Here is a 23,909-nt window from a genome sequence, read left to right on the forward strand (position 1 = left end):
GGCCTCATCGTATGTTGCAGGTCCCTCTTCAGCTGAAGAGAATATATACTTTCATTTTCCACGCGTTGAATTTCCTCCCGATGTGTCCTGAGCTGCCTGGATTTTAGCTCTCCACCTGCTGTTTTGCTTTCAAAGGTCATTTTCCCTTCTTTTTTTCCCTTCCTCCTCTTCACCCCCTCCTCCTTACATGCGCCCTGTGAACTTTGTCCCCACTGCCTCAGTCCCCAACAGTGACCAAAGTGCAATTTTAAAACAATAAATAAAAAGTGAGGGGATGTTATGGTTGCTTTGCGGAGCTGCAGAGGCAACGGATCATTTCTTAAAGCAGACGAAATAAGACAAGTAAAAAAACACAACAGAAGTTATGTTGGGCATTTATGTGTGTAGATATTTCTGAATTCACACTGAAGCATACTCTTGGTACACATATAATAGTTATTTTTACCCTTTTGTTTTAACTGATGGATATTCCAAACTTTAATATTGACGCATGAAGTTAAAAAATATATTATAGAGGAAAAAACAAACACCAAATGAACTGAGCAGAACCATGGCCTGATGTGTGCCACGGCCACTAGAGGGCAGAGTTGTGTCACTTATGTGAAAGCGTCCCTGTACCACAGTTATTTACGATTATGAGCTACTGTGTGCACAAAGTGTTTCTATTATGAGGATGAGATCCATAATTTAGTAAGAGAACAGAAGAAGCGACTGACATAAATTCTGTGACCGCTTTTTAAAATGATTTACTTTGAAATCACTTCTGAAAACATTTGCAAAGGTGTTTTTTTTTTCAATATATTTTACGTATGTGAGATTCAGTGGTGGAATAAATAATCAGATCCTTTATTTAAGTGCAAGTACCAATTCCACAATGTAGAAATACTCCATAACATCTGTACACCCTTCATTTAAATCGTATAAGTAGCCTAAATGTACATCATTATTAGCAGCAATTGTCACACAGAAATGTCTCCTGAGACTGAAACATTATTATTTATCATTAGATAAAGTCACAGGGGAACTACTTTTTCTTTTCATGCAGTTAGGTTATTTAGTCCAGTTGTTCCAAACCTGGAGGGCTGGGCCCCTCCAAAGGGTCACAAGGTGAATCAGAAGGATTGTGAGATTAGTGTTGTGGGAAGGAAGACTAAAAGTGCATTGACACAAATCTCTATTCTTTTATTCTTTTTAATCTTATCAAATTGGAAACATAGAAATACTAAAGTAACTAGAAGTACAAGTATACCTTACATCAAACTTAGGTGAGTAAATGTACTTTGTTGCTTTGCATCACTGGTTTGATTGAACATATGACTAGTTTTGTTTCCACTTTGTATGGTCATAACCTTCTATGACTTACTTTATTTACAAAGGCTTCTGTACGTTGAATCTGATTCTTTTTGGTATCCAAGTCAAAGAGTTCTTTTTGTTTGTGATCCAGCGTCTAGTTTCTTTGTTAAAGAAAGTTTGAGAGAAATGATAAACTGGAAGCGCACTGAGAGGGAAAGAGGGCAAACTGAATGGGAGAAAAACCCTTTTGAGAGTTAATGCGGTCCTTTATCTTTTCTCTCTCTCTCTCTGTTTCGGTGTAAAATGCTCACTTGCTCTGCCCGGATCACCTTATACCATTCTCAGGTTCAGCCTATCAGCACCTTTTTGTGTGGAGCTCTTGTTACCCCACCCCACCCTTGGGAAGATGGCATTATACTGTATTTGGAAGGGTAACAGAGCTCCCTCTATCTCCCTGAGACATGCCACTGACCTGTAATTAAGTCCCATTGTACTATTCAGAGAAAAACTCCTCACCAAAACCGGACAGAGGGGCAATGTGTGTGGATTTCCAACAGCTCAGATACCGCTGTGACTAATGCCCGGCCACACAAGCAGGGTTTATCAAAATGGACCACATGCAGCACACATTAGAGCTCGCATTTTAGCCCCTCTCCGGAGAACTCAAAGCTGTGTTGATTGGTAATGAGATACAATCCACACTGTCCATCTCTCATTAGTGAGCCATTGCTGGCTGCCTCGGTCTGTGTTCTCACCGCTCGCTCACTTGCTCTATCTGCCTCCGCCTAGTGTCCTCCCCCATCCCTTCCCCATCCCCGCCATTCAACCCCATTGATCATGCATGCAGAAATTTAACACACCCCTTAATTCCTGTCCAAATAGCCCCTGTCCCACTTCCACAGCTTCATCTGCTCATCTGCAGAGGCCTGTGTGGTGGCACGACATTGGCTGCAGCACTTTACAAGGATAAAGTGTGTTGGAAAGGACAATCACAAGTCTAAATCTGTGCCCAAACATCCTGCCTCACACACTCCGAACTTGTAGCGTTGCTGTGTGTGTGTGTGTGTGTGTGTGTGTGTGTGTGTGTGTGTGTGTGTGTGTGTGTGTGTGTGTGTGTGTGTGTGTGTGTGTGTGTGTGTGTGTGTGTGTATTGGAGTCCTTAACTTCCAGACTTCCTAGGCGCAAGGAGGACAGCATCCAATTTTACACCAGCCGCAAGTCAAAGCTGTCATTGTCTTTTGAGTTGCTCTGGCCATTGATTGGCCTTAACACTGGTTACCAGGTCACATGTTGAGTCAGTGTTGAGAAGATTAGCCGAAGAGCTGGCTTTGGTACTAATTAAATACTTAAACCCCAGCAATGAATGAGAACACACAGCACACACAAACCTCCTGTTATACCACACTGCCTAAGCCGGTTTGCAGGATGGAAGGTGCATTTAGACAAAGACAAGCACATTTTTGCTAGTGATATCCACAGCTTCAAAGAGAGAACACTTCAGTCAGTTCAGTCAAATAATAGACCAGTTAATATCGGTCCATTATAATGTAACACACCAGGAGTTTGTCATTCAAGCACATCACACAAACTATTAGAGCATGTAAGTATATTAAAGGACTTATATGTGGTGTGTCACAGTGTGTCACCGATCTCATCCTCTACTCATCATGGCTGGTGTTTGAAATCAAGACCTCTTTGAACTGGCTACCAACAGATTTGAAATTGTGCCTGTTAACACTTTATCTAAACTTTGAAGTTACTTTAAATTAGCCAGGATGTGACAGAAAGTTTGGGGATTCTGCCTTCACAATAAAGGCTTCATGTTTGTCACTTGGAAAAAAAAAAGTCAAACCTAATTGTTGGTTTTGATTTTATGATTTCTTATTAGCTTTTATAGCATTTTTTAAAAATCATTTACACTGCTGTTATGGCTTTTGTTTTTGCACTGTTTTGCAAGTGTGCAAGTTTGTTTCAGTCAGATAAAGCTCTTTGTAAAATAAAACTGCATTGGAGAGATACCATATCTTGTTTCATAATAGTAAGATACCTCATTTTAGCTCAACAGGGATTGTAAGGTACTGCATTTTACTGTGGTATAGTTACTTCACAATTACTTAGAAATATTTTAGCAATGAAGAATAAAAGTTTAATATTCTTACATTTCTCTATGTAAATGTGCGGAAATTACTTTGAAAGCATATAGCTTTGCAAACTATCAATGAGGCCTGCTTCACACTGGAAGAAGTTGAACTACAGCAAAGCTACCATAGGGAGGTTTGGTTAACTAAAGCTACTTAGGAAAAGTAAATACTTTGAAAAACAATCATCAAATTGACAATATACGTGTGATATGAAATTATAACTAAATGTAATACAAAAAAGTCACATGCCAGCAAAACATATGGCACAGAGTTTACTACAGAAACTAAAAAGTGCCAATTTGTTTTTCACAAGTCAAATGGAAAAATTAAGATAAAAATGAATTCCTTTCACGTTATGGCCAAAAATGGTTGCAGTTTTCAGTAGTTAACTAGGCTACACAAAATATGGCAAACAAGTTATTTCACTAGGCTACTTGAATCATTATGCAAATATAAATGTAGTTGTACCAGCAAGCTACTGCTAAATGCAGTTAAACTACTGGTTTGATTATAGTTCACTAGTCCCCAACACTGCAAGTAGCTTATACTCATCCCAGATTTATGAACTCCCATGTGGCCCTGTAAGAGCCCATCAAGTAACATCATCCCATAATGTAACAAAACATTTTCTAAAACCTATGATGTAGTAACAGGTCGACAATGTATCCTATTACAATGTTTATGGAGCGAGCAAAATATTGTTCTCGCTCCATAGTGTGTAGACTATAGTGAACCAAAATGTAACACGTTGTAACATTATGGGCATCATTTTATTACTGTTCAATGTGCCTCTAGGCTACAATTGACTAACTTAACTTACTTAACTTAACCAGTTAGTAGCCTATAACATTATGAGTTGTATTACTTTATCGGTCGTTGTTACATTGAGGGCTCTTATAGGCCCATAGGCAAAATCAAACAGACAAAAAAAATAAACATTTATTTTGAAAGGCTGTGGCGGAGGAAGCGGTGCAGTTGCAACCTGCAGCCTTGACGCGGGAGCCGCGTGCCCCGGTGGTGGGATGTGGGATGAAAGAGAGAAAGAGCAGCGGGGGGACCGAGTGACTGGAGGAGGAGGTGGAGTCTGTCCCAGCCCGCATCTGGCCCGCTCCCCTTTCTGTCACCCTGGGCCAAACCCGCCCAGTTCTACTCACTCACTCTCCGCTTGTTCTACCGTACGGCACGGCTCGACTCGGCTCGGACATCCACTCTCACACATAGCCTACACACAAGCGAGGACACGGAATGGAGACGGAAGGGAGCCAGAGCAGCCTAGTGTCCACCTCGGACTCCCCTCACGACCCCTGGTAATGAAAAAAGTTTTTATTTCCATTTTTCTTCTACTCCTGTCCTACCTCTGCTTATTCACCTCACAAACGAGTATGGTATTCTGCGAGTAGAATCTGGTCTGCAGCCAGACTCACACACCTCCACACAGAGAGCCTTCATATAAAATCTTATGATACACCCTCACAGTCTGCCTTTACCTTCTAAACCTCTATAACAAGTTTTGTGTTCATGTTTCAGCATATTAGCATTATATAGCAACGGACTGAATTCTCCTTTAATTAACTTGTAGCCTACATTTATTAAATTTCCCCTCTTTTTTCCCCCAACAGCAAAATGTTCATAGGTGGACTCAGCTGGCAAACAACACAAGGTAAATCTCTTTCCACCACTTGTGCTCATAAAATGCCACTATGTCTTTAAAACCCCTGGCATGGATCAGATGGAACGAATAGAAAAGTTATTTGAAAAGCTGCATTTCTTAATATTCCTGTTTGGCTACCATTGCATTTGTTTATTTGTTTTGACTATTTAGCGTTTTGAATATGAACCTAAGTCCAGAATGAATGCACCCATTCAGACCTACCATAGACTGAATGACTCTGAATCTGGAAAGCTCATTAAAAAATGAGGGTGAAATTAGATTTTTTTAGTGCGCAGTAAGCTTATAACTTGGAATTATGATATCACTTTAAGTTCACAGGTCACTTTCTGTTTGACACGTTTAATTGAAAATCTTCCTGAACTTTAGTTGGGAGGGCGGGGGGGATCTCAGCAGTGTGTAAAAAGTTAGGACTCTGTACTGTCTGTAGCCAAACTCCTTTTGTCATTTTCTACTCTATAAAAGTTGTAATTTCTCGTTAACCTCAATTAACATTGTCTTTCCCTGTCTCCCAGAGGGTTTGAAGGAGTACTTCTGCAAGTACGGCGAGGTGAAGGAGTGTATGGTGATGCGAGATCCAGTTACTAAGCGCTCGAGGTGAGGGAGCCAGCCGCCAGCCCCGGGCCGGCCCTTTTTTCCTTTGCCGGAGCTGAAAGTTTATCTGACCTCCGTGATTCCACTCTGCTCATAACGTACTATCATTACATGTCAACATCACTTTCTGTGCCACTAATACCCTCTCTCTCTCTCTCTCTCTCTCTCTCTCTCTCTCTCTCTCTCTCCCTCCCCTCCCCTCCTCCTCCCGGATGTTCTCGCAGAGGGTTTGGATTCGTCACCTTTGTTGATCAGGCGGGCGTGGATAAAGTTCTGGCCCAAACCAGGCACGAGCTAGACTCAAAAACAGTGAGTTCCCTGTTATTTAACTTCCCACCACCGGCTAATCCCGCTGCTCACTGTTTGATTAGTGGATTTCCCCAATAATCCGCCCTAGAGGTGTAACATTGATATACGTTTTTAGTGTTATTTACTAAGGGATCCACTATGCTGATGTTTTTTCTCAAACCGTGTCCCTGCTCAGACTCGAGCACTTTACACGACTACGGGCAGTTAGTCGACAGCGAAGAGGCAAGAAAATGTCCCCCCCCCCCCAGTGTCAATTTCCATAGAAACAAGGGGAACAGGACAAGAGTGGCTCTCACTGCCGATCTCTGATTTGGTCTCTCTTGGAAGAGTGAACCAAAACTCTCTTTCAGCTTTTCTTCTCCCCACCCCACACCCACTGTCCCAAGGGGTAGAATTGACCTGTTACAAAAAAAAAAGTTTCTCAATGTAACCAGTACTGGTACAAGCAACCTGAGACTATTAAGGTGTGAAAGCAGCAACAAACAAACTGAGGCAGAATAAAAAACTGAATGTATCAATGAGGAAGTCGGCGTTCAGGCTGTTTAACCTGTGTGAAATGTAACTTTTAATGTATTAATCGCCCGGCTTGCAGTGTGTGATTTTGTGTATGTGTGTGATTCTGTGTGTGTGTCTTTTTTTGTCAGTAATGAATGTGGGCCGGTCTGGGAACAATGTGGGCCGTTGGTCGCCATAGGGACCACTGCCCCCGCCTCTCTCCTCGGTGGGAGTGGTGATGGCTGCGGGTTAGTCACTGTATTGAAATGAGGAGAGGCTATTTCTTCTTTCCCCTTTTGTGCGCCGAGCAATGCACCTTGTCGAATCTTTAGAGGATAAGTGGATGAGCTGTGGAGGGAAATTGAGAAGAGAGAGAGAGAGAAAAAAAAGAAGAGAACCGCTTGTGTGCTGCTGCATGAAAGTTACATGGGAATTACATTTTTCTTCTTACTCTAAATCCAAAATTAGAAATTTTGGAAGTTGCTAAACAGAGGAGTCAAACTGAATTCATTTTTCTATATATTTTTTTTTCTGGTGTCCCATGTGTCCAACTGCCATAGTGTCACTTGCAGGCACGACAGCTATGACAAGTAGTGCCATCATGGTTGGACGCCACTAACTCGCCATGGGGTTTGTTTCCATAGTTATCCCCCCAGCCCCCCCTTCACATACACACACACACACACACACACAGACACACACACACACACACACATACACACCTCTACAGTTGACGAATGGCTCTGTCACAAAAGAACAAAAAAAAATGAAGATAACAATGCACATCATTTACAATAATGTCTCGGATAGAAGAAATCAAGACGGCATAAACAGTTGCACAGAGTTTGAGGTTGTGATACTTTAGCCTCACGTCGCCTCTTCTGTAAAGCAACTCATGGTTTATTATTCATGGTGGGCTCCAGAGAGAATGTTCCCCTCTTTATATTATGAATCTTTCCTCCAAACTTGTGCATGTGTTAACCCGGCGTGGCAGGGGCCCCTTGTGGCAGGCTGGCTGGGGTGTGTCATAGCATTTGGGCCTCAGAGAGTGTGTGTTTGGCATGGAGAGGGCTCAGTGATCAGCCACAGGGGCTGGATGGTGAGTAGAGTGGGCCTTTTTAGACGGCTCACCCTCCCCCCTCCTCCCTCCCTCTCATGCAGACAGGTTATCCTGTTAGAGAGGGGAGAGAGAAAAGTTCTCCAGTGGCAACAGAAAGAATGTGCCATGCTGTGACCGACTGAACCGCTCCGGCACTGGAATTAACAGAGCTTTGCTCAGCCCGAGAGGCTAAAGAGCAAATACAGTGCTGCGGAGGAATTTATTGGCACTTATTGTGTTGAAGGACAGATGCAGCCCGGTTTTGACCAGGTTTTACTGTGATTTATGTAACTGCTGCTCTGTTAGTTGCCCCTCTGGGTGCCCTCTCTGCTTCCTGCTATCTGTAAAAGTCAGTGACGGCCGATGCAAACTGCACCTTTGTGGGACAAAGTTTCCATTCACTTGCAGCTCCAAGGTGCACACACAGTGGAGGGTTTTACAACAAAGTCGCATAGCTCTTTGCCAATTTGCACCAGGCATATTTGTTAACTATTTCCATGCTGACCAAATAGGAGAGAGGAGGGGGGCAGGCAGGATAACCCCTTCTGTGATTAGTATGGCTCTCCTCACTAATAGGATTGCAGTCAACAAGCTTGAGTTGTCCCTCGGAGATGTTGGGTGCTGCCCAATCGGCATGTTTGAGATGAGTGTGTTCTCAGCTCAGGCTGTGACAGGCAGCGCGTTCAGCCAACTGTTGCGTAGCTGCGATGCAGTTGGTCAAAGGGGATTGCCCTGATTTCATAAACCTCTCTTGGAATTACCTTCAGCTTCTTCTCTGTTACCTCGCTGTGAATGCAGATAGTTTAGGAATCTAACACCTTAAAGAAAGTTCACATCTTCAGATATATATTTGTTCAAGTTAAACACACTTGCAGACGTGCTTTAAGACTTCTAAATATGCTGTACTTGGTTGGAATAATAATTTGTGTCTGATGTGTTTTTTCCCACAACACTTTAATTACCTCATCAGAAATTGCCGAATATTTTAGCTACTTCTTCCCCCTTATTAAACAAAAGCCAGAGTCAATGATTATGCAATAATCTATAAACATTTTTACTGCTGGACACAAGCTGTCTCTTTCTTCACTTTATAAACAATCTGTTCTCAGTCTGCATGCAGTAGAGGCTTTACGTTTCCACATCACACTTGTGTTGTGTATGTTGCACACTGGGCCACTGTGGGTTTGCCACACTAGTTGTGACGTCACTCTTAATGTAAACGTCCTCAACTCAAATTTTTTAGGTAAGTACGAAGAAACAGCAGGTGAACGGGGAAACAGCCCTGTAGTGTCAAACACTGCACATGAACACATGAAAGTGAAGGTCAAGCGTCGTCCAGGTTGAGTGACGAAAAGAAAAAAACACGTTTCTGACATTGGAATACGTCCCTTGACTTTGCTGTGATCCCCATCATCATCATCATCATCAACACAGCCTCTTTATCTGTTTAACGTCCACAATTTCCTCCCTCCACGGATGTGCTGTGTGCTGCCATGTGTTTGATTTTGTTTGTTTGTGTGTGTGTGTGTCTGTTTGTTTTTGAATGTGCACAGGAGTGTTGGACATCAGGAGGGTTGGTGACCGGAGGTGACTATCAGAGTAGTCTAGCCACCATAGAAACTAAACAGTAGACTCTGCATCTGATCCTCCAGTCTTAGCCTTATAGTCTTCTCACTCTGCTCTCTAGAACAGAAAACAGAAAAAGACAACAACTTGCGGTGATGTCAACTCTTATTGGAGTGGAGACACCACTGTTACCTTGTTACTGTGGTAAACGCATGTTGTTTATCATAGAGGCTCTCTAGCTCTCTACTGTAGTTCAACTCTACCCTCTTCATGGTTACGGAACTAATCTTAGCGCTGTACTGTTCTCACCGTCTGTTAGTGTCACTGCAGTACAGTGTGGAGTAGTCTTAGTTGTTCTCTAGCTCTGGTAGACCGGTATAGACTAATATAGAGGTCTCAAATTCCAATTTTACAGCCTGTCTATGATTGCATCCTCGTGGCATGGTGTGGTTCTCTATCCAATCTTAACCTTGGTGACACTTAGTGAGCCACATTATCTTTCAATTTCTTTTGCTTTGTATAATTTGTTGTTGTTGTTGTTGTTTTATAGTTGTAGAATTTAAGATTTAAATCGTTTTTTATTGCTAAAAGAAGTGAAGCTGGTCCTTTTTCCCTGGAGGGTAAACGTAAGGAACCGCAGGGTAGAGGAGGATCGGGATGGCCGTAAAGCGTGCAGGATTGATGAAGAAGGCGTGACGGCACAAACAAAAACAAACGCACACAAACAAACAAAACATTGGGTGGATCTGCTGTCGGCGTGGGTTTGATTGACAGCTCCCTCTCCTCCCACTCCCTCCCTCCCCACTCCTTCGCTGTCTCCCCCGACACGCTTGTCCTCCCTCTCTGGCCCGTCCTCGCCGAGGTGAGGTGTGTTTGTGATTGTAGTGCTCGTGCGAGATTCCAGGAGATCACATGTCACACGGTGGTGACAGAGAGAGGCAGGGGTTCGCCGGACATTCCCCGGGCACTCCACCTGAGCACAGCTACACACACTCACACACATATGCTCATTGACACGTAATGTTTAAGGTTGATTCACACAAACTGATGTTTTAAAGGGTTGTTTCACCCAAAATATGCAAGAGACATTTTTTTCTCACTCCAACCTAAGTAGGTAGCTTTTCTTGCCCAAGTTTGGATTATCTGTGTCTGAGCTTTTTGCCTCTATATCAGTTAATGGAAGTAATTGGAATTTAATTTAATTTTAAAATGAAAAATTCAAGAGAAGCAGGTTTTTTCAGAAACACTGTCACAGTTTTTTGTCAACACATTTTTTCCTGGACGAAAATGTTTTTTTTTTATGTAAAGTTTTTAAATATAATTACCATTTGTTAATCTCGTAGAACCTTAGTAAATATAACCAAAACAATTGGTATCTAGTTATTACATGAGGACATTGATGCTTTTTGTATTTTTTGTGAAATGCCCCTTTAACAGCTCAATTTAAAAAAAATAAAATCAAAGCGTGTGTTGATTTGAGAACATCCTGTACAAGTCTTAAGTCAAGTCCATCCAGATCTTGCTTCTCATTACAAAATGGTGTCATTCTGTGCTTTGATTTAGGATTGGTAAATACACAGTGCGAGGCACAGAGGAGGATAACATGCATATATTCCACCTGCATAGATGAGATGTCAGAATAAACCAAGGGTGGGCGACAGGTTGTTGTTTCATCTGTGTCATGACACAACACCAACCAGCTCTCTCTTTCTCTCTATTCTGTCCCACAGATCGATCCAAAGGTTGCATTCCCCCGCAGAGCTCAGCCCAAGGTGAGTCAAAGCGTCTCCGTGCATTGTGTGTCGCAGGTTAGTGTGTGTTGAGCGTTTCAGTCCCTTATGGGGGGTTCTGACTCAAAATGGTTATGGGTTTATGTGTTCACAAAAACCTTTTTAAAGATGCTCATATTTTTGTTAAGCCGTCACGTCTGTATTGCGTTGTATCGTATCAACATTGTAGCCCAGAGTGTGCAAATATACAGAAGTGATCTCATCCAGTTGTCCTTTTCTATGATCAAGAACACGGTGTGAAATAGAAACGATTGCTTAATGAATGAAGGAATAGGCTTACCGGTACTTGTCGTGAGTACAGGGTGATCCGTGTGCAGTCTCATAACATTGACTTAAAAACAACAGATTTGCATAAACGGCTGGTATGGTTTCATGGGTCGTGTCATCGGCTCTGGTGACACACTATGCGTGCCAGTTGCAAAAAGTGTAGCGTGTGACTTGTTCACAAGGATGAAATGATGGAATACAGCCAAATATCAGGTTTAATTAATGAATTGCTCAATTTGTGAATGTAACGTTCATTCGTGCACAATAGAAATTTAAGAGTGAATAATAGTTGAACATAAATCATACAAACAAAGAAATCAATTACTATATTCTTTGGATACAAATATTTTAATATACTTTGCATTTATGTCACAGTTTCATTTACAGGTATACACAGCTTATATTATATCCTGTTTGTACAAAGAAGGAATTGCATTGTCCTCCTTGTACAGTATATTGAGTGTTGTTAGTATATTGTAAGGACACATGTCCACTTCTGATGGGTCTTTCTCCACTAAATTCATAATATAAAAAGTATAATATAACTTATAAATAGCCCCTAAGTGAGAACTGTGCAGCTTGTCTTCCTTTATGTGAGACATCAGTCACAAAAAGCTGAAAAAAAAGTGTTGGCTTCACCCAGGGTTTGCATTAGGAACCCAACTAATAAAGCAACATTACCTTTTTAGAATAATAATAATGGTATGTTTGACGTGACTACAGTTGGTAATTTAAAGCTTTTACCATTTTTCTTTTCAACACATGATATCCAGGCCTCTCCTTAGAAAGCACAACAAAGTACACTTTACAGATCAATTCAAAGTAACTGCGCTGTATAAACACTTTTCATTGAATTGCTCAAAACTGTACATTATTCAGTATTTTTACATTCAAAACATTTTTTATGATGATGATTATCGTCCTTTTCCTCGTTTTCCGCTTGCTCCACCTCAACTATGTGATATTTTCTGTTTTTAATGTTGGGTTAACAATTTCAGCAACAGTGAAATTGAACACTACTGTGTTACCGAGTAGTGTGCATTTGGCTACATTTGATCCATATAATACAATATTTATATTGTACAATATTAATATAGTACTATCGTATTTTTATTTATATTGTCAATGTATCAAAGTGGTAGACAGAAAAGTAGTCGATAGAAATACAATTATATTTCATTATTCTAACCTATCTTTACTGATATATCATTTAATTACAAATGTATAAGACGACAACAGGAAAAGCGTTTGCTGATCAGATTCTTTCCTCTTCTTCCAGTTGGTGACACGAACCAAGAAGATCTTTGTGGGAGGCCTGTCAGTGAACACAACCATCGAGGACGTCAAACAGTACTTTGAGCAGTTTGGGAAGGTGAGCAATGTTGCAGAGAGCGTTAAAAGTTGTTGGGATTTATTGCTGTGGTGAAAACATCAGACGGAACATCAACAACACAACATAGACTGGTAATGAGGACAAGCTTGTCATTCTCAGGGCAGAAAACCAAATCAACAGCTCAGAAACACGCTGTACCACATCCCACCAGCCCCGGCTGGGTCTGATTCACCACCGAAAAAACTTCACTCTGATTTGTTTTTTCGAGAACGAGCGTCTGGAAATGAAGGGGTTACTGTGAGGAGGTGGTGGAGGGCCAGGAGAGAAGAGGAAAAAAGGAGGGAGAGAAAAACGCTGGGAGAGGGTAGGAAGGGAAAACTAACGAGGCCGAGAGGCTCCGGGAGCAGCAGGCGAAGTTAAGGGGGGACTAAGGGAGGGAGGGGAGGGCAGGGGAGGGGGGAGAAAAGTTTTGTAGTGAGTGTGTGGTGATGGTGAGGAAGGAGGAGGGATTATCAGAATCTGAATTAATCTGATGTAACAGCTGCTCCTACCCACCACTGCCCCCCCGGCCCGTTACCATGGTGACCTGGCTTTCCCATTGTCCCCAAGTAATTCTGAGGGTAAGGGGGTTTTGTTCTGAAGGAGGAGGGATGTTCGGGGGTGTTAGCAAGAGTGTGTGCGTGTGTGTGTGTCGGGTGGGGGTCAACTCAGGAGTTTAGAAACAACATTATAATGATGCTAAGAAACCTGCAAATTTATTGCACAGCCATCATGTTCTTAATTTGTTTGTGCTCTTTCAATATTTCTGTCTAAAGTTTTGTCCGCAAGTTCTTGTATTCTGCGCACTCTGAAAGACGTGCGGCAGAGAATAGATGATGGGCTGACAAAGGCACCGACAAGAGAGGGAAAAGGGGGGCTGATTGAGAGAGGCTTGTGGAGGCGTAGGAGAGGGAACTGGGGCAAAGCTGGGGTGTGCATGGGGGTTTACGAGGGCCATTATGCCTCTGTACAAAGCTGGACAAATATTTTGTTAGTTTGTTCAGAACTTAATCTGCATACTGAAAGTTCCCCATGATTGTCCTCGCTCCTAAACGTGTCTCCCCGATGTGAAACGAACCCCTCGGTAATATGTGTGATTTGAAGCACCATCATTTTTCTTTTAGCAAATGGAACGTGGCCATCCTGAACCTTCTCCAAAACTTTTTCAATGTCAAACACGGAAAGATTTCCGTTTTGGTTTGGTGTTGCGTTTTTTTTTTTTTCCCAGACTGCGCTGCACTTTATTTTCGGTGCCAAAAGGTTTTGCCTCGAGCTTCCCTCTGCTCCCTCCTCAATCATAACGTGGAGATGAATTTTGCCGAGAGAGATATCGAGGGATGGACAGTGAAATGTAGGCTCCAGCCATCCATGGAAGTTCCTGATTAGACTGCCTCACTGGACCTTTTGTGTCCCGTCCTGGTGAGGACAAAGGAGCGCGCAGAGGGATGGGCAGGGGATAGCAGGGAAGATGAGAGGTGGAGAGAGGGGAAAAAAGGATAAGAGGGAAAATTGTCCGGCAGTACGCCATTGAAATGCCCAGTGTTTGAAATATCAAGATTTAACTCAGTTGGTGTTTTTTTTTAACAGGAACTGCAGGAGATTTGTTGTGATTTTTTGATTGCGTCGTATGGGGGCTGTTGTGTGTAGATTGGTTTTGCATACAGTAGGTTAATGTGTGTTTGCCTTGTCAAATCGGGCTTTTTAACGTCAGCTCAAGCTAGATCTCTAGCATGAATCACATAGTTTGCACTGGGAGTTGGCGCCTTCATGATCCTCGTCTTCCTGTTAATAGATCCTTTAAAATGTTGGCATTTAAAAAAAAAAAAAAAGTTTCTACCTATCAGGATAAATGTGTCAGCAAAAATACACAGAATAAGATACAGAGTGGAACATGCCGTTGGGCAAATGTCAGGCTGTTTGGAAGCAGTGACTTAAGAGGCATCAGAGTAACAGGTCCCCTTTCACACTGACACTCACTTACTCACCTTTGACCTTTCTGTAGGCAAATTGCTATTGAGGGTACACACACACACACTCACACTCACACCGTGTACTAGCACTGCGTGTGTTTGTGTGTCGGAGTCTGAGTATGCGACTAAGACAAATTGTTCGGTGGATCTTATCCAATAAACTTATTATAGACCGAGAGCACAGATTCATTTACCAAATGTTTATTTGGACCTCTGTGTGCAGACTGGGGGATAAACATGTCCAGCCTGTGACAGCCAATAGGGGAGAAAAAAGAGTACATCAACTAACTTTGAATTAGAGAAACTATGCTTGTGTGTGTGTGTGTGTGTGTGTGTGTGTGTGTGTGTGTGTGTGTGTGTGTGTGTGTGTGTGTGTGTGTGTGTGTGTGTGTGTGTGTGTGTGTGTGTGTGTGTGTGTGTGTGTGTGTGTGTGTGTGTGTGTGTGTGTGTGTGTGTGTGTGTGTGTGTGTGTGTGTGTGTGTGTGTGTGTGTGTGCGCAACAGACACCTGTGTCTTTGCTCTCTAAAGGGAGCCCTGACCCAGAGGTCAATGGGAGAAGAGGAGGAGGAATTATGGTTGACTGTGCCAACAAACAAAGCCTCCAGGCCTCTTTGTTCTCCCTCTGCCTTTGTCTCTCCTTTCTCCTCCCTTTCCACTTTGACCCAATCTTTTTTTTTTCTTCCTCTCCTTCTCTCTATCCTTCCTTCCTCTCTCTTACAGGACTCTCTGTACTCTCTTTCACCGTATCTCCCCCACCTGTCGCTATTCCTCTGGCTATCAGCTCCCCCCACCTGCCCACAGGATTCACCTTTCTGCTTGTGACTGACTGACTGCTTTATTCTTTCCTCTTTTTTCTCTCTCAGTGTTTCTCTCTATTTGTCTCCCTGGCTCTCTCCCACTATTCATAAAGCATATTTGATGTTGACCTGAGCTCTTTCATATGGACTTTTTTTGTACAGTTGCCATGGGAATGTCTTATGGAACTTATGGAGGGGGAAGGAAGGATTACGGGCTTCTCTGGCTTGTGACTGGGGGGGAAGTTTAGCAGCAAACGCAGCTTCTAACTTTTTTGGGTGCCACCCATTATGTGGGGTTAGTTTTACAGCAGTGGCCTGTGGTCGTACAGTGTTTCCCTCATATGTTCCTGTCTCTGGCCCCCCTCGGCCTCCTCTTTGTAACCTGTCGCTCCTCTCCAGTCCCCTCTTCCCCCTCCTCTCCGTCCATCTGTTGCTGAGCCTCCCTGCAGAACTTGAGAAGGGCTGAGGTCAGGCAATATGCCGCGTGGCAAGAGAGTAAGAGAGAGAGAGAGAGATTTGAGAGCGCACACCGCCCTAAAAAAACTGTGTTGTTTGTGTGTCCGCAGGTCGACGATGCCATGCTCATGTTCGACAAGACCACCAACAGACACAGAGGTGAGACACACCTGACCCTCTCTCACCGTAACTCCACTCCCTATATCTCCTTTTCTTTTATCATCTCTTCTTCGATTTACTACTCTTCCTCCAGCCCTTCTATTGATCCCCCCTTCCCCCCCACGGGCCTCCTTCCTGTGGGCTGAGCTGGAGGAGAGGAACGGGGCTAGTCTAATTAGCCAGTCCGTTAATCTGGATCAGGATAAAGCCTCCTTAAGCACCTCCTCCCCACCCTTGGACTGATCGATTATGACAGCCCCTACCAGCTTTGCCCTGGCCCTTCTGGCCAGGCAGGGAGGGAGGGAAGTAAAAGGATGAGTGCAGAATAGCAACTTTAAAGGGGGGGTGGGGGGCCTGGGGTGATGGGGGCAAATGTGTTAAGCAGCTATTACAGCGCCGATTACTGGAGACTATTAGCTGCACTGCTGCTGCCTCACAGAAAAGGCCTACTGTCTAAATCCACCACGCTGTGTGAAATGTTTCTGCCCGTAACCCGGCCATGTCCTCACCAGGGTTCGGCTTTGTGACATTCGAGATCGAGGACGTGGTGGAGAAAGTGTGCGAGGTCCACTTCCACGAGATCAACAACAAAATGGTATGCTGCTCAATATGTAAAAAAGCCCTCCCCAGTACCGCCACCATGTTTAAATTAAAGCTCCCAAGCGCTGATATTGTCTTTCGTCTGCCGAACAGGTGGAGTGCAAGAAAGCTCAGCCCAAGGAGGTGATGTCCCCAACGGGCTCAGCCAGGGGGCGCTCTCGGGTGATGCCCTATGGAATGGATGCCTTCATGCTGGGGATTGGTATGCTAGGTAAGGTAGTATTGATCAGGACAGGAAGCATGCAGGCTGCACACTTGAATCCGACAATAACTATTCCTGCTCTGAGGTGGCAGCTGCCCTAAAGGTTACATGATGCCTCATGGGGAGAAAGCTGACCACTTAGCTGGACTCAGCTCGCAACTCTCCACAATACAGCCTTGATTACTCACACATTTTAAAATACTTAATCTGCTACTTGAGACTTTCAAATACTAAATTTGCTGCTTTGTCCAAATGTGATCATAAGTTTCTTACTTAAGTTTTTGACTTGTCAATACCTGCAATTAACATCTTGAGACATTCCACTTACACATTTGTTCACATTTAAATTAATATTCCAGTACTACTGCATTTAGTATTGCACTACCAAAACCATTCAACACTCACAAGTGACACATTTGACAAACAAAAAAGGCAGAAGATATTCTGAGTCTCTCTCCCTCTCTTGTATGGTTTAAGATCCCCAAAGCCTGGTTCCTTCGTTTCCAATAATGCAACCACTCAAAGCCCATGCCATTCTGTAAAGAAATCTTGGTTACAAGCCCAAGCCAAGTTTATTTTATGAGCAAATTTGTAACACTTTGGAAAGCTCCCTCCACATTTTAAAGTAGTGAAGACGAGTAAACTGAACCTCAGGAGTATAATAAGCGGAATAGCCCTTTAAGGATTGTGATCCTCTCATTGTCATGAACGTTATCCGCTACAGTAAAGCCAACTCATTAACGGATTGAATTGTTCTCAAAGAAGTCAGGGACCTGTTTATTCATGTGAGGCTAAACTTACCACACCAATGCTTCCACCTACTGTTATATCTGAGAACTGCACATTTAATTCAGTATTCCAAAGCTTTGTTAATGCCACATTGAGGAAAAATAAACACATTATTAAATAAATCTTGTGTTGCTTCTAACAGTTTACATCATTGGCATCCTTCTGAATGCTGTTCTGAGGTCAGATCTCCAGGTTTCATGTTGTATACAAAGAAAAATCTGTGTAATGTGCACGAGTGAGAGAGAAACAGAAAACAAAGAGTGAGCTGCTCAGGCGTGTCACTGTGAAGAAATCCAGACCACAGGGTGTAGAATATCACCCACCTGCATGTCACAGGCTGTAGCAGGCTTCACTGTTAGAGGGCAGCACAACAACCACACACCTGTCACTCTGGTCGGCTCTGAAATCCTTTTCATCCTGCCATTTTGGGGCGACTGTGGCTCAGTTGGTAGAGCGGGTCGGCCGATGATCAAAGGGTTGGAGGTGCGATCCCCGCCCTGCCACCTGTGTCATAGTTGTTGTGTCCTTGGGCATGACACTTCACCCACCTTGCCTCGTGTGAATGTCGATAGTTAGCCTGCTATCGGTGTATGAATGTGTGTGTGAATGGTAACGTGTAAATGGGAACAGGTCTCCCTTGCAAAAGAGTCTTCGGACTCAATGGGATATACCTGTATAAATAAAGGTAGAAGAAAAAAAATTAATATCACCATGGCAACAACTTGGGCACGTCTCACTCTTCTTTTTTTCCACTCATGTTTGCAGTGATGCAGATGTTGACTGTGACTTTGTTTTAACAGGTTATCCGGGCTTCCAGACTGCCACCTACACCAGCCGCAGCTATGCTGGCCTCACTCCTGGATACACCTACCAGTTCCCTGGTAATCACACCACTCACTCGGCTTCTCACGCACTCTGACTCTAGTTTCTGTTACGTTATCCGAAAATATATACACAGCCCTATTTAGTTAGCAGGGGCAAGTGTTTACCAGTGTAGATGCATGGTGATATGTGAGACATAAAAGGGAAATAATAATCTCAAGAGTTTGGCTCAGTGGTCTCCTAAAATGCAATGAAAGCCCAGTACAGCAGATATTGCAGTAAATGTAATTGTTGTCAAGATATTTAATTCTCAAACCAAAAATTCAACCTAATGACAACACTAGCGGAAAATTCAGTGGCTCACCAAAGAGTCATCCCGTAGAAAATATGAATGTCTGTACACAATTCATTGGCAAAAAATATATATATGTGTGTAGCCAGTTTAAAGTGAAAAAAGGATGATTTTGGTGCCAGTGCAATTAGTAGATCAAATGAACCTGTGTATCTGTGTTGAACTGACAGTAGACACACTGTCACAAATACAAACATGTTTCCATAGAAGCACATGAAACACTGTAAGTGTAAATGGCTGCTTGTAAATATCAAGGAGTGGAATTGCATCCGCTAAGCTTGTGTACAAGTGTTTGTTTGTGTGTGTGTGTGTGTGTGTGTGTGTGTGTGTGTGTGTGTGTGTGTGTGTGTGTGTGTGTGTGTGTGTGTGTGTGTGTGTGTGTGTGTGTGTGTGTGTGTGTGTGTGTGTGTGTGTGTGTGTGTGTGTGTGTGTGTGTGTGTGTGTGTGTGTGAGTGAGTGAGTGAGTGAGTGTGTGTGTTTGCATAGCAACGTATTTAGCTGGAGTGAAATTAATCTGGGAGTTGATTTCAAAATTAGATGTTTGAATTGGATATTTTACATGTCTATGAAATTTAATTGCATATTTTAATTGAAGTATCATTTGTGTGAAAAAAATTAACATATGCTTATATTTTTTTGCTATCCTAAAATGATTTTAACACCACCTTCCATCCAATAATTCATGTGTGCATTTCCTCAAAGATTGTGTATTTTTAAATATGTACTCTCCGCTAAGCATGTCCTCACCTTCCCTGGGCTGTGTGTGTATGTGGCGGCGGTGATGGTGTGTGTGTGTCTCAACAGCACTCTGATGTTTCTGTTTTAGAGTTCCACTTAGAGAGGACTCCCCTTCTGACTTCACCCCACCCCCCTGAGCTCACAGGTCAGTCAGTCCCTCCTCTGGACTTTACAAGCAGCATGTTGTCAAGGCTGCTACACGCAACGTTAGCATCAACACCTCATCACTCATTTGGTTTGCATGTTTGTGTTTGTCAGTCCTCCTCGGTCTCTATCTGAAGGCAGGATTGCTGACAGTAATGAGGAAGGTCTCACTGTTCACTTAAAGGCTCCCTCCAGTCACCACATCAACCCCTCCTTTGTTCTATACAATCAGTGACAGTTTTTTAATTCTGCTTCCTTGTTTTAACAACAAGGCTTGGCTGAAATGTTTTTCGAAACTTCCTGTGGTCACTAGAGTGAGACTTTAAGTTTTGTTAGTTCATTGTTATGTGTTTGCACATCAAGACATGTAACCTAGGGGTGGGAATCTCTTGGCACCTCACGATTCAATTCCGAGGTCAACGATTCGATTCAAAATCGATTCTCAATGCATCTCGATGCAATTTTTTTTTACGTACATACCTATGTGTGATTTTCAAAAATATATTTATATACACATCTGAGTTTGCTACTCAGAGTTTGCTAATCACTTCCTACTTTTGTGATGATCATTAAATACAATCGACAGATGAATTACCTTCTCTAATATTGTATTAGAGAAAAAGCTTTTCTCGTCACAAATATGACTTTCTATGAACAGTGCAATAATCAATGCAGCTTGCATTTCAACACAATATGGAAGTATGTAAAAACTAAACCGATTCAGTTTAATTTTCTTTCTACTCTTGTGAATCATGTTTCTATAGGATTTCTATTCTATTATTTTCTATGTCATTTCAACACATTGTGCAAAAAGTATGGCTTGGAATTCAGCTCTCATACAAAAACGTAAACAGACAAAGCCAGTGCAGGTCATATGGGTTTGCTGCTCTCTGCCCTTTTGTCGCCACTTTTAACAACTCGCACTTGTGTGGTGTGCATGCGCAGTGGCGCAGGAAATACTAATATTAAATACTAGTATAGATCGATTATTAACTTTTATGAATCGATTCGGAATCGTTCGAGAGAGAATCGCGATTAATCGGAAAATCGATTATTTTTCCCACCCCTAATGTAACCTGGATCTTTTCTTTTCCGTATACAGCCATTCCTCTCACAGCATATGGACCAATGGCGGCGGCAGCGGCAGCAGCAGCAGCAGTTAGAGGTAGGAATACTGAAATAGTTCTTTTTTCCTGCTAATACCATGTGATATTCTGTTGTTGCATATCTAATTTAGTTCATAGCAAGTTGATGCTCTGCAGTGTTATGATGGCAGTCCCTGACTGTACTAAAACTAGCCACATGCTATACTACAAAACATCCCACTTAAAAAGAATCAGTGTCACAGTGGCCATATAAAAGAATAAAACGGTGAAATAAAATCACATTTCTCAGAGAAGTATTTTAATCATGCAATAATTGAGTTTTGGCCACTTGGGGGCAGCAGAATCAAGCTTTAGAGACAACATGGATACACAGTATTGTCATATTTTTTTAAGTTGATATAGGCAAACATGTTATGCATCAAGCAGATAAGGAGAAACCTTAGCATTCATTTGGAGTTATGATTCTGGCCGCCTAAAACGTTACTATTATTAATTATATATTATTATTATAATCATAATTGTTATTAAACTGCGGTCCCTCTTGGTTAAGATTACATGCTGTTGACTGACTTCACCACATCTGTTCCTCAGGTGTATAGAGCGTTTTTGTGTATCGCAAATTATTTAAAATGTATCAGCCTGTCAGTCGGAGGTTCAGTCGGTGTGTTAACCGTGAAAACTACATTGTTGCTGTTTTTATTAAACTTGTAGGCTCCGGCCCGTCTCGCACAGCTGGGTTTTTAGGTACGAGCAGCCCGGGCCCGATGGCAGACCTGTATGGAGGTCAGGAGTCAGCTGTCAGCAGTTACCTCAGCGCTGCCAGTCCCGCGCCCAGCTCAGGATTCGGCCATAGTTTGGGGGTAAGAACACCACTCATCTGATCACCTATTTACAATAGTGTCTTTGTCTTCATCATCATTTCAAGCTGTGCACAATATACATTGTCTCTCGTATCCCATCCAATGAAATATACATGTGTCTATCCAGCAGCTGTTTATATTTTAACTATTTACATCAAAACCGGTACAAAACTCATTCATGTTTCTCAACGAAGTAAAATCATGATTCAGGAAAAAATCAGAAAAAATCACAAATGTGGCAATATCAAACTCATTTTATTTATACATTGTAGAAAAATAGAAAAGAAATCAAAACTGACTTCAGGCTGAGAACAAATAGAAAACTTGAACCTTGTATGCTTGCTCCCACAGGGCCCTTTGATCGCCACGGCCTTCACTAACGGCTACCACTGAGAGTGTAAGTCAGTCCTCTCCTTTTCAAACACTTAAGAGGGTTTCACTTGGTCTAACCCGTGAGTAATCCTGCTGTTGTCTGTTGGCACAGAGATATACATTGAGAGCTGGGAGGAGTTGAAGCTGATCTGGCCTGTCTCTGTCCAGTCCACCCCTCTGACTCGGGCACCTAAACTTTCACCCCTACACCCTGGTGTCAGCCTGCACCCAGCCCACCCTACTGATGCCTCACTAAACTACACCTGCTGAGAAGAGAAGAAGAAAAAGATCGCAAAGACGAGTGAAAACGTTATCACTACATGTAATAGCAACACATACAGATGCTGTATTTTTTTGTGTTTTTTTTCTGTTGTTATGTTTCACCTTGCTGTTTTTATTTTGTGATGGCTGTGTTTTTTTTTCTGTGTCTGTTTTTGGCTGCGTTTTATTGGGTTGTTTTGACCCGTGAGCCGGATCTCTCTGAGATAAGAGGAGAGAAAAAAAAATCTCCAAGTGAAGCCTGTTTGAAGGTCGGGAGCTGTAATTTGTACTGGAAAACTGTATATTTGTCACTAGTTCATACTGAATTTTAACAAAAACATTTTTGACTAATACTATTTCTTAAAAAAATTGTCACAAAGTGTATATCTCAGTAGGTTTTTAACAAATACTTGTTACACTAATAATGGTCAGAGGACAAAGGTCATTAGTCACACTTACATTATAGGCATACAGGAGCTGTACAATTTTGTAAAATATTGTAAATATGACTGGTTTCTTGGGAGGAGGAGAAGAGGCTAATTTTTGTAAGGACGCTGGAGGCTTTTGGACAAATGGTACGATAAACCCGTATGTGTTGGAAAGCTTGACTGTTACGTATCATGATTTCACAGGTCAAGAACATTAAAGTATGTTTGATTTCATTGTCTGGCCAGCCATATACTGTATTCCTCTCCAGGCATTTATGAAGGATGTGTCATTTGATTCTTGTACTGCATCTAAAAGCTGCCTCAAAATTGAAACACTTTGAGTTCAGCAGGGGAGAGGCTGAGTCTGGAACAACACTTTTTGCTTTTGGGGATACATGGGTGGGAAAATGCTGCTCAATCAGGAGAAGCAAAAAAAAAGACAAAAAAAAACATGCTGTTTTCTTACTTTTGTCATATTGTTGTTTTAACTGTGATTTTCAATATGTGATGATTGTTTGCGAAGGAAAATGAAGGACTTGTGTGCAGGAGCGGTTATACACAGGTAACACTGTGATGACTGATAAGGAGGTTGTGTGGATGTCTGCGTGAGCGCTTCATATGGTTTTATACACATTGGTTTTCAATGTGCCATGTGCTGTTTTTGGGGGGGATGGTACCTCAGTTGCAAATGTGAAATTTTAATCTGAATTTTTTTGTTCGTTATTACATTAACATCTATGTTATACTGTGGATGGTTGAACCTTTTCGAAAGGTCAGCCCCTCCCCCAGTCCATCACTTTATATCCACTGGAGGTCACAGACTGTAGCAATGTGACAGCTATTTTTAGACCAAAACAATTATGCTCAGAGCTACTAGGATGTTGCACTGGCTGATCACAATAAACGTTTTTGCTTTCAAATGTTAGCTTAAGAACAAAGCACTCTGGATCTACAAAGTACCGGATTTTACATTTTGATACACTCGCTCACACTGCTGCGGGCTACAACGGTAGTTCATTCTTTGATGCTGTTTTCACTGAAAAAATAACAAACTTGTCAACACTGTAACATTTTCTGATTTTCTTTTTCCTGTCATGTTTATTGATTCCTTTGGAGAAAAAAAACTTTTTAAAATTCCTAATAAATTATTTTAAAACATTCCATTCATCTGTCCTGTTTGCCCTTTGTGTTTTTTTTATTTGGAACGGGATTAACAGAAAAGATTTATAGATGAGTTAATGAAGCTTTTTATTGTTCT

The 23,909-nt window shown here is 42.2% G+C and overlaps 1 protein-coding gene across 2 annotated transcripts; it reads left to right on the forward strand.

Annotated features, from left to right (window-relative positions):
• The first annotated feature begins 4,553 nt into the window (after positions 1 to 4,553).
• On the forward strand, positions 4,554 to 23,814 carry msi1b (musashi RNA binding protein 1b). Of its 2 annotated transcripts, none has more exons than XM_080048706.1 (15): positions 4,554 to 4,741; positions 5,054 to 5,094; positions 5,619 to 5,700; positions 5,922 to 6,006; positions 10,897 to 10,938; positions 12,503 to 12,595; positions 15,929 to 15,977; positions 16,490 to 16,572; positions 16,671 to 16,788; positions 18,369 to 18,449; positions 19,569 to 19,625; positions 20,727 to 20,789; positions 21,442 to 21,590; positions 21,942 to 21,987; positions 22,075 to 23,814. In XM_080048706.1, exons 1-14 carry the CDS (start codon positions 4,680 to 4,682, stop codon positions 21,981 to 21,983), a joined length of 1,047 nt encoding a protein of 348 aa, XP_079904832.1. In that variant the 5' UTR covers positions 4,554 to 4,679; the 3' UTR covers positions 21,984 to 21,987; positions 22,075 to 23,814. The 2 variants fall into 2 exon arrangements, with proteins under 2 accessions (XP_079904832.1, XP_079904833.1); XM_080048707.1 differs by having other exon boundaries at positions 21,463 to 21,590.
• Positions 23,815 to 23,909: the final 95 nt, after the last annotated feature.

The sequence above is a fragment of the Ammodytes marinus genome (genome assembly GCF_949987685.1).
Source record: "Ammodytes marinus genome assembly, chromosome: 2".
Classification (NCBI taxonomy): domain Eukaryota; kingdom Metazoa; phylum Chordata; class Actinopteri; order Uranoscopiformes; family Ammodytidae; genus Ammodytes; species Ammodytes marinus.

Excerpts from the sequence above, each read along its gene's own strand:
- msi1b (XM_080048706.1), top strand. The coding sequence starts at position 4,680 with ATGGAGACGGAAGGGAGCCAGAGCAGCCTAGTGTCCACCTCGGACTCC. Across the intron at positions 16,789-18,368 it reads GCTGGGGATTGGTATGCTAG|GTTATCCGGGCTTCCAGACT; the intron begins GTAAGGTAGTAT and ends TTGTTTTAACAG. Across the intron at positions 19,626-20,726 it reads CCACCCCCCTGAGCTCACAG|CCATTCCTCTCACAGCATAT; the intron begins GTCAGTCAGTCC and ends TTCCGTATACAG.